The sequence below is a fragment of the Dipodomys ordii genome, unplaced genomic scaffold (genome assembly GCF_000151885.1).
Source record: "Dipodomys ordii isolate 6190 unplaced genomic scaffold, Dord_2.0 Scaffold44, whole genome shotgun sequence".
In the NCBI taxonomy this organism is placed as follows: Eukaryota; Metazoa; Chordata; class Mammalia; order Rodentia; family Heteromyidae; genus Dipodomys; species Dipodomys ordii.
The window spans coordinates 8,396,953-8,406,514 of record NW_012267260.1 but is presented as its reverse complement, the minus strand read 5'-3'; the positions used below and the strand labels follow the sequence as shown (position 1 = coordinate 8,406,514).

Here is a 9,562-nt window from a genome sequence, read left to right as displayed (position 1 = left end):
CTTTTAGATAGCTCTAAGGTTGCCAATAAAATACATGACCATTTACTTAAATTTGAATTTCAGAGAATAAACAGTTTGCATTATGTTTCATGTAATATTTGAGACCTACAATAAAAAAGAATTCATGCACCAGGCACCCAAGGCTCATGCCTGCAATCCTAGCTACTCAGGAGGCTAAGATCTAAGGATCATGGTTCAAAGCCAGCCTGGACAGGAAAGTCTATGAGACTCTTATTTCCAATAACCATCAGAAAACCAGAAGTGGCCCTGTGGCTCAAGTAGTAGAGGGCTAGCCTTGAGCTGAAGAGCTCAGGGACAGTGCCCAGGACCAGAGTTCAAGCCCATGACCAACAACAACAATGACAACAAAAAGTATTCATGCTAAGTGGTGGTGGCTCATGCCTGTAATCCTATCTACTCAGGTGGCTGAGATGTGATTGCAGTTCAAATCTAGCCCAGACAGCAGAGTACATGAGACTTGTCTCCAATTAACCACCAAAAACGCAGAAATGAAGATATATGGCACAGGTGATAGAGCACCATCCTTAAATGGAAAAGGCTAAAGGATAGCTCCCAGGTCCTGGGTTCAAGTCTCAGTACATACACACACACACACACACACACACACACACACACACACACACAGAGTATTCATTATATCTGAAATTCAGATTTAACTGAATATCCTTGTTGGTACTTGCTAAATCTGACAACCCTATTTTTAGTTAGTTTGCTTTCATTTAGCCAGCAATTACCCTGCAATCCTCCATAGTTTAATAAAGCATAGTTTCAATAAGTGGCCTAATTCAGTATTGAAGTTACTCCTCATAACAATGACATATTAATTCGAAGTAATTCAAAGACAACTGTGCCTGAAGCCCTATTTTCCAACTGATTTTGTTTTTAACTCAGTAGGAAGTACTATCAATTATGGGGAAATTCAGGGACCCTCAAAGCTACAATTTGGTTGTACTTTGAGTCCCCAGAGAAATCTATTCTGGACTAAGCTTTGGTTCCTTAAGTCCTCTCACATGACAAAAGCAGGCTTGGATATTGACAGCCATGTTGGTGGTTGGAGTTAGCAGCCCTACATTTATGTATCAGACTACTAGAAGGATATAGCTTGGAAGTCTTGGTGTGTGTGTGTGGGGGGGGGGAAGTTGTGGGCCTTGAGCTCAGGGCCTGGGTGCTGTCTCTGAGTGCTTTTTGCCCAAGACTAGCACTCTGCCACTTTGAGCTGTAGATCCACTTCAGGTTTTTGAGTGGTTAATTGGAGATAAGAGTCTCATGGGCTTTCTGTCCTGGGCTGGCTTCAAACTGTGATCCTCAGATCTCAGCCTCCTGAGTAGCAAGGATTGTAGGCATGAACCACTGCCACCTGTTTTTATGTATTTCTAATTTTCAGGCTGGATGGGTTTAAAGCAAATGCAAACTCCATTGTTTTTTTCTTATTTATTTATTTTTGTCAGTTGTAAGGGCTTGAACTCAGGGCCTGGGTGCTGTCCCTCAGCTCTTCAGCTCAAGGCTATCGCACTACCACTTTAGCCACAGCTCTACTTCCAGTTGTCTGAGTGGTTTATTAGAGATAAGAGTCTCAAGGACTTTCATGCCGGAGGTTGGCTTTGAACCATGATACTCAGATCTCAGTCTCCTAGTAGCTAGGATTACAGGTGTGAGCCACTGGCGGCTGGCTGTTTTTGTTTTTTTCCTTTTTCTTTCTTTGTTCTAAAATGCTGGACCTAGAGCTTGAACTCAGGTCATGTAGCACTGTCCCTGAGCTTTTGTACTAAAGAATATTGATCTACCACTGGAGCCAAAGCTCAACTTCTGGCTTTTTGGTGGTTTAAGTGGAGATGAGTTTCACAGACTTTCCTGCTCACGCTGGCTTTGGATTGTTATCCTCAGATCTCAGTCTCCCGAGTGGCTAAGATTACAGGTGTGAGCCACCTGCACCAGGCTGCAAACTTCTTTGTGAAAGAAGAGGAACTCCAGGGATAGGAAAACTCAACAGCCATCTCGGCACTGTGGAAGCCAGCCCTGCGCTGGAGCGCCCCCTGCAGGCACCTAACATCATTGCAGAGAAGCGTGTCTGATCACTGCTGCCCAGTTTGTTGCTCTACATCTCTGCCAGTCATTTCAGAAATGGCTCTGGTTGGAGATTTCTTTTTCTTTTTTTTTGGGTCCGGTCGTGGGGCCTGAACTCTGGGCTTGAGCACTGTCCCTCAGCTCTTCAGCGCTCTACCACTTGAGCCACAGTGCCACTCCCAGCTTTTTTCTTTTTGCTTGTGTGGTGCTAAAGAATCAAACCCAGGGCCTCAGGCATGCAAGGCAAGCACTCTACCACTGAGCCACCTTCCCAGCCCTGGTTGGAGATTTCTTACACCCTACCTGGAGGGGGCATCTGGAAAGGAGAATATGAGTCTGATCCCAGTGAACCAGAGAAAAGGCAGTATTGGAAATATAACAGGACAATAATGAATTCAAAATCTTGGGCTATGGCTAGTGTTTAGACCACTGGCTAGGCTGCTGGCCTTTTTTGCCTGCTTGGGGAAATGCTGTAGAACTGATGGGGGGGGCAGTTCTGATGAAATAAAAAAAGTTCCAGCTTCCTTATATGGATGCTTTGGTTTCTGGGTAAGAATCCCATAGAATAGAGCCATAGATGTGCTAGGAAAGATGAGGAGGCGAGCATGTGGATTGTGAGCACACATCTGAAGGGCAAACACTGCCTGGTCACAGGCCTGGGTCCGAGGTATTTACTTGACAGCCCCCAGGCTATGTAGTGAGGTGTGCTTTTCTGGCCCCTACTTGTTGCTGGCACAAAGTTGATTATATTTCACTGCTGCTCAGTTTAGCAGGGCCAAAAGTATGTCTTCAGGACAATTTTTGCTTAAATCAGTAAAAGCAACCATTTAAGAATCAAGTCTTAGGAGACTCTGCAGAATAGAGCATTCTTGATTCCTTAGCCTCAGCTTTGGAAATAATTTCACAGCTAGTATGACTCTAGAATGGGTTGTAATGCTGGGGTGCTCATGCCTATAATCCTAGCTACTCAGGAGGCTGAAATCTGAGGATCATGGTTTGAAGTCAGACCAGGCAGGAAAAGCTGTGAGACTCTTATTTCCAGTTAATCACCAGAAAACCGGAAGTAGAGCTGTAGTTCAAAGTGGTAGAGCACTAGCCTTGAGCAGAAAAGTTGAGGGACAGTGCCCAGGCCTTGAGTTCAGGCCCCAGGACCAAAAAAAAAAAAGAGGGTTTTTTTTTTGTTTGTTTTTTTGGTCAGTTTTGTTGGACTTGAACTCTGGGCCTGGGCACTGTCCCTCAGCTCTTCAGCTCAAGGTAAGGGCTCTAGCACTAAAGCCACAGTGTTTTCTGATGGTTAATTGGAGATAAAGAGTTTCACTGACTTTCCTGCCTCAGATCTCAGCCTCCCGAACAGCTAGGATTACAGGTGTGAGCTATTGGTGCCTGGCTTCGGTTGTTTTTGTTTTGTCTTTCTTTTAGATTAAAAATATTTATTACAAGCAGATTCATAAATTATATTTTATTATCTTTAAGTAGTCATACAAGGGGTTATGGTTGAACGTGTTGGCTTATGAGTACAATACATCTCCATCAGTGTCACTCCTTCCATCATTTTCTTCCATCTCCCCTAACTCCACCCATCTCCTCAATTTTCCTAGTTTCATAGGATATATAAGAATGGGTTTGTAGTTGGGCAGGGTGGCTTATACCAGTCATGCTACTCAGGAGGCTGAGATCAGGAGGATTATTTTTTGTTTTGTTTTTTGGTCAGTTGTGGGGCCTGAACTCTGGGCCTGGGCGCTGTCCCTCAGCTCTTCAGCTCAAGGCTAGCGCTCTACCACTTGAGCTACAGCGCTACTTCTGGTTTTCTGCTGGTTTATTGGAGATAAGAGTTTCACGGACTTTCCTGCCCGGGCTGGCTTTGAACTGTGATCCTCAGATCTCAGCCTCCTGAGTAGCTAGGATTACAGACATGAGCCACTGGCACCTGGCTGAAGATGATGGTTTGAGGCCAGACTGGCAAAATATTCATGAGATTCCATTTCAACTAATAATAAGCTGGACATAATGGCACATATCTGTCATTCTAGTTTCACGGGAAGCATAGGATTATGGTATAGATGGGCCCAGGAAAAAAGCAAAACCCTATTTAAAAAATGACAAAAGTAAAAACAGTCAGGTTACACCTGAAATCAATCCTAGTTATTAAGGAGGCTGAAATTCAGAGTGCTGAGGTTTGAAGAGGAGAAAAGTGTGAGAGATGAGAGAGTGAACCCAAGAAAGAAGACAGAGGAGCAAATAGGAGCTTGCACATAAGAGGGAAGGAATCTTTGTTTGTTTGTTTGTTTTTTTGGGTCCGGTCATGGGGCCTGAACTCTGGGCTTGGGCGCTGTCCCTCAGCTCTTCAGCTCAAGGCTAGCGCTCTACCACTTGAGCCACAGCGCCACTTCCGGCTTTTTTCTTTTAAGAGACTCACAGACTTTCCTGCCAGGGCTGGCTTTGAACCGTGATTCTCGATCTCAGCCTCCTGAGTAGCTAGGATTACAGGCATGAGCTACCCAAACCCAGCTGAAATGCTGCAGTTTTAAGCAGCATTTTCTAGCTTTCTACTTAAACCACAGAAGTTAGTAATATGTAGAAGATAGTTTCACCTCAAGTGAAAAAGTGTACTGTTCTCATTTACAAGCTTCTATTCAGTCCCTGAACTTAAATAAAAATTTTAGCTGTGTAGAGAGTTCTTCTCAAATATGGAATTGTACAGGAAGTTTATGCCACTTCATGAATATTTAAATTTAGATCTTCATGTTAGTTTTAGAAGGAAGTCCGTCAGCTGAAGATTGTAGTAACAGGATGAAGAACTACTGACTTTGACCTCTGGTCTTGACATCACTTGAACACAGGTTTTCTTTAAAACAAGGATGTGATTGGACTTTAGATAACCCATAAATAAACAATAGATGTATGAGTTGTGTTGTAGTTCAGTTAACTTCATTTCAGAAGTAGGTCATTTATTTTGCATTTCCTTCCTTCCTTCCTTTTTGGTTGTAGGCCTTGAACTCTGAGCCTGAGCTCTTCAGCTCAAGGCTAGCGCTCTACCACTTGAGCCACAGCGCCACTTCCGGCTTTTTTCTTTTTGCTTATGTGGTTCTGAGGATTTGAACCCAGGGCCTCATGCATGTAAGGCAAGCGCTCTACCACTGAGCCACCTTCCCAGCCCGAGGGAAGGAATCTTAAAGTACAGAGGCAAGAAATTCTACAATGTGCCAGCATCTAGCTATTGAAACCAGCGTGACCAAGAAAGTCTCGGATTAACCACCAAAAAGCTAGAAGTGGAGCTGTAGCTCAAATGGTAGAGAGGCGAGCCTCAGAGACAGTGCCCAGGCCCTGACTTCAAGATAGCACTGGCTCACGCACACAGACACACACACACACTTTTTTGAAAAGGGAGAGGGAATCTGGATGCTGTTTACCTTGGCTAGTAGTAAACCATGAGGGTATGATGGTTCATGTTACATTCAGATGACAGGAATAGAAGGCAATTCATTCATTCTTTTGACAAGTATTGAGGGCTCTCCATATACCAGACTTTGACAAGTACTTCAAGATCTACCGTGAGTGCTGGGCACTGTCTTTTGATCTTGGGAAGCAAAATTGAACAACTGGGATTATAAGACAAAACAAAACAACAACTAGGACAACCAAAACGCCTACAGGTCCCACATGATGTTGCTCTTTCCTAGCTCCCGCTAGCAGGTGGACTACAACTCCCGTGATGCTCTCCCGGTTCACCCTAATAGGGCGCCACCTCTCGGCCGGCCGCGGACTACAACACCCAGAATGCTCTGCTCCCGCTCCTGGGTGTTGGTGTCCCTCTCCCGGCGTGGGACGCGGTAGTGGCCAGCGAGAGTGCCAGGCCCGGGCGGCCCCGTGTCCTTCGCCGGGTCAGGGACGAGGCAGTGACTGGACTTCTGGGCACTGAGCCCGAGCGCGCGCGCACAGGCGGCCGGCGTCCCAGCTGCCGGTTCGCGGCCCCCCGCACTCCTTCTCGAGCTCCTCCCGCGGCCGCCCGGACGGCCCCGGGGACTTGACGGGCCTGGGGCTGAGGTGACGGCCTTCGAGGGCCGGACAGAACCGGCCCACGGACGGCGCCCGCGGCGGTGGCGCCGGGGCCGGAGGAGGAGGAGGGGGAGGAGGAGGAGGAGGAGGAGGAGAGAAGATGGCGTCGGAGCTGGAGCCCGAGGTGCAGGCCACCGATCACAGTTTGCTGGAATGTTCCGCCGAGGAGACCGCGGGGGTGAGTGAGTGCCGGCGCGGGGCCGGTTCTGTCCGGCCCTCGAAGGCCGCGCCCCGAGGGAGGAACGGACTCCTGGAAAGCAGCCGGGCCCTGACTGGCAAAAACAGCCGGGGAGGCCGCCGGTCCTGCCCGTCGCCACCCGAGCCGCGCAGCGTTGCAGCCGCCTCTAGTCCACTTCCCCCTGCCGCCGAGCGAACCCTCGGCGCTCCCACTATCCCGCTGTCCCCGCACGCTCCGGGAGTCCCCGCACAGGCGCCTTTGACCTCTAGGACCGCTGGTGCGGGAGCCGAGGGAAGGAGACGACTTCTAGGGTACCGTCTCCCCTTGTTACCTCCTTGATTTCGGGTCCAGGGTCGGCTGGAGCGGCGCCTCCCCCAGCAAAGCACGTCACCCCAAGCGAGCCCCAACTTTGTTGGTGGGACTAACCCAAAGCACCGAGGAATCCCGACCGCACGTCCCCTGGTTTTCCCCTCTCGGAAGTATTTTTGCTGATTTGTTGTTGTTGTTGCTGGTGGGTTTTGCGCTGATTTCTTTAGTGGACCACGTTGATGTACATATAGGAAGTAGTGTCTCCGCTCGTCTACCGAGCATGAAAATGTAATAGTGGAGCTTGGGAGATTAAAAAGGGAAATTATAATCTTTCTAGGAGTTGGGCAGAGTTGGAAGGAGAACAGGCGTTATGTAACTTTGAGAGAGCAGCTTTGGTTCAAAGCCGTAGCACCAGCCATTGAGCCCCAGACTTAGACCATGGAAACTTCGTAAGTGTCCTGGGAATCGCCTAGTATTCGTGGCAGAGTGAGTGCCTCCCTGCTTCAACAGACGCGCAGGTAGCGTTCCCCAGTAAGGACGGGAATCTCTTATTAGAACCTTTCCACCGTGATGATGAATGGACCCCAACAGCTTGGGCCAGACCACTAAGGCCTCCAGTTTAAAAAGCACCTAGGAAGGCTGTGACCCAACAAAAAATGTGCAACGAGGGGGGGGGAGGGCACTAGTTTACTTGTTAAATCTTAAGTCTTTTTAATTTTTCCCATTTATGTTCTTAGCATTGCACAACACGGGGATTCTCAGCCCCCATCTGCCTTTCATTTATCAAAGAAATTTGAAAAAGAAAATGAAAGTGGTGTTGAGTAAGCAGGAGAAAATAGTAACAGCTGATTTAGTTTGTTTTGCTATCCGTGTGTCTTCTAATTTGATATCTATTTGCCTCAAAGCAGTTTTTGTTGTCCAGTGTTGGGTCTGGCCCTCATTCGCACAGTTCAAGTAATCAACTAGAGCATCTTCAGTTCGTTGAGGTTCCAGCGGAAACCAGTTATAGATATACTCCGTGGCCTCCTCGTGCTCTGGAGGACATTGCTTTTGGTTCTTGTACACTGAAAATTTCCAGCAGATATAGTGCGGAAACTAAGGGAAATGGAGCACAGCATTATACACTCGAACTTAACTTTTTGAGTTTTCAAGGTCGAAATCTGAGCTACTTTTTGCTCCATTTACTTTTTTTTTTTCCTTAACAATATTAAGACTCTAACTCAAGGACTGCTTGGCCTTTTTGCTCATTGCTAGCACTCTACCACTTGAGCTACAGCTCTACGTTCAGCTTTATGCTGGTTAATTGGAGATAAGAGTGTCTTGGATTTGTGTGCCCAGGCTGGCTTGGAATCTTGATCTTCAAATCTCAGCCTCCTGAATATCTAGGATTACAGGCATGAGGCATTGGTGCCTGGTTTGTTCTGTTTACTCTTAAATGGCTTTCTCAACAAATATAAAAGTACAGTTTCCAAATAAAAGATGCAAACTAGTACTCTTCCAGCTATATAACCTAAACTGACATTACCATATATGACTATCTGATCTCCAGAACTTTCACCTTGGGCTCCAGCATAGCCCTTTATTATAAATGAAAATTTTAGAGATAACTAAAAAAAAGCCATTATGTGGAATTAATTTTTAAAAAATTTTTTTTGTCCATCCTGTGGCCTGAATTCAGGGCCTGGTGCTGTCCTGGAGCCTCTTCATGCTCAAGGCTAGTGCTCTACCACTTGAGCTACAGCACCACTTCTAGTTTTTTTTTGAGTAGTTTATTGGAGGTAAAAGTTTCACGTGGACTGGCTTCAAACCATGATCCTCAGATCTCAGCCTCCTGAATAGCTAGGATTACACGCATGAGCCGCTGGTGCCTGGCTTATTGCAGAATTTAGACCTCTGTAATTGGTACTGTTTTAGGACCACTTCCATGTAAAATTACCCAATGAACACTGTCATTAGCACACTTCACACATTTTATCAGGAGGAAAATCACTTTGTCGTCTTAATTATTTTAACTAGTATGCCTTTCAAATAAAAGCATCGAAGCTGACTTGATACTAATTGTAAGTTTAGGGTATTACTCTGGTCCGCACTCTCTTTTTTCATGGTAGATTAGATTCGTTTGATTTTTCCCAATGCTTCTTGATCTTTTTTTTTTTTTAAATTGGTTGTTGGGCCTGAATTCGGCCTGGGCACTGTCCCTCAGCTCTTCATCTCAAGGCTAGCATTCTACCACTTGAGCCACAGTGCCACTTTTGGCTTTTTCTGCATATGTGGTACTGAGGCCCAGAGTTCAGGCTCCACGACCAACCCCCCCCCAAAAAAAAACCAAAACGTTTTTAGGTAGTTTTATATCTATTTTGGTAATTTTTGGCTTTAAAATTTTTGAGTTTAATAGAGCTAAAACACTGTACAACTCAGTGGTTTTTAGTATATTTATAATGTTGTATAACTTATCACAATCAATTTTAGAACTTCTTGTGATCCCTAATTGTGATCCTAATTGTGATCCCTGTCCATGTTCCCTTAAACTCCCTGTCTCTAACCAACTACTAGGTTTTGTTTGGTGGTGGTTGTGGGGTTTGAACTCTGGGACTGCACACTGTCCCTGAGCTCGTCAGCTCAAGACTAGTGCTCTCCCACTTGAGCCATAGCGCCACTTCTGGTTTTCTGGTGGTAATTGGAGATAAGAGTCTCACAGACTTTCTTGCTCAAGCTGGCTTTGAACTGCTATCTTTAGATCTCAACTTCCTGAGTAGCTAGGATTACAGACATGAGCCTCTGGCACCCAGCTAATATGTAGTCTTTTGTGCCTGGTTATTTGGCTGTTTTCAAAATTCATCCATTTATCCATATTGTAGGATGTATCAGTACTTCATTTTTAAATTTTTTTTGGGGGGGGGGTCCGGTCGTGGGGCATGAACTCTGGGCCTGGGC

At 46.1% G+C, this 9,562-nt stretch overlaps 1 protein-coding gene across 1 annotated transcript in view; it reads left to right on the top strand.

Annotated features, from left to right (window-relative positions):
• The first annotated feature begins 6,226 nt into the window (after nt 1-6,226).
• Ubr2 (ubiquitin protein ligase E3 component n-recognin 2) overlaps nt 6,227-9,562 on the top strand; it is a 102,241-nt gene continuing 98,905 nt past the window's right edge. The window contains exon 1 of the mRNA XM_013019099.1: nt 6,227-6,319. Within this exon, the coding sequence (XP_012874553.1) occupies nt 6,242-6,319 (78 nt within the window). The 5' untranslated portion in view covers nt 6,227-6,241. The remainder of the gene's footprint in view (nt 6,320-9,562) is intronic.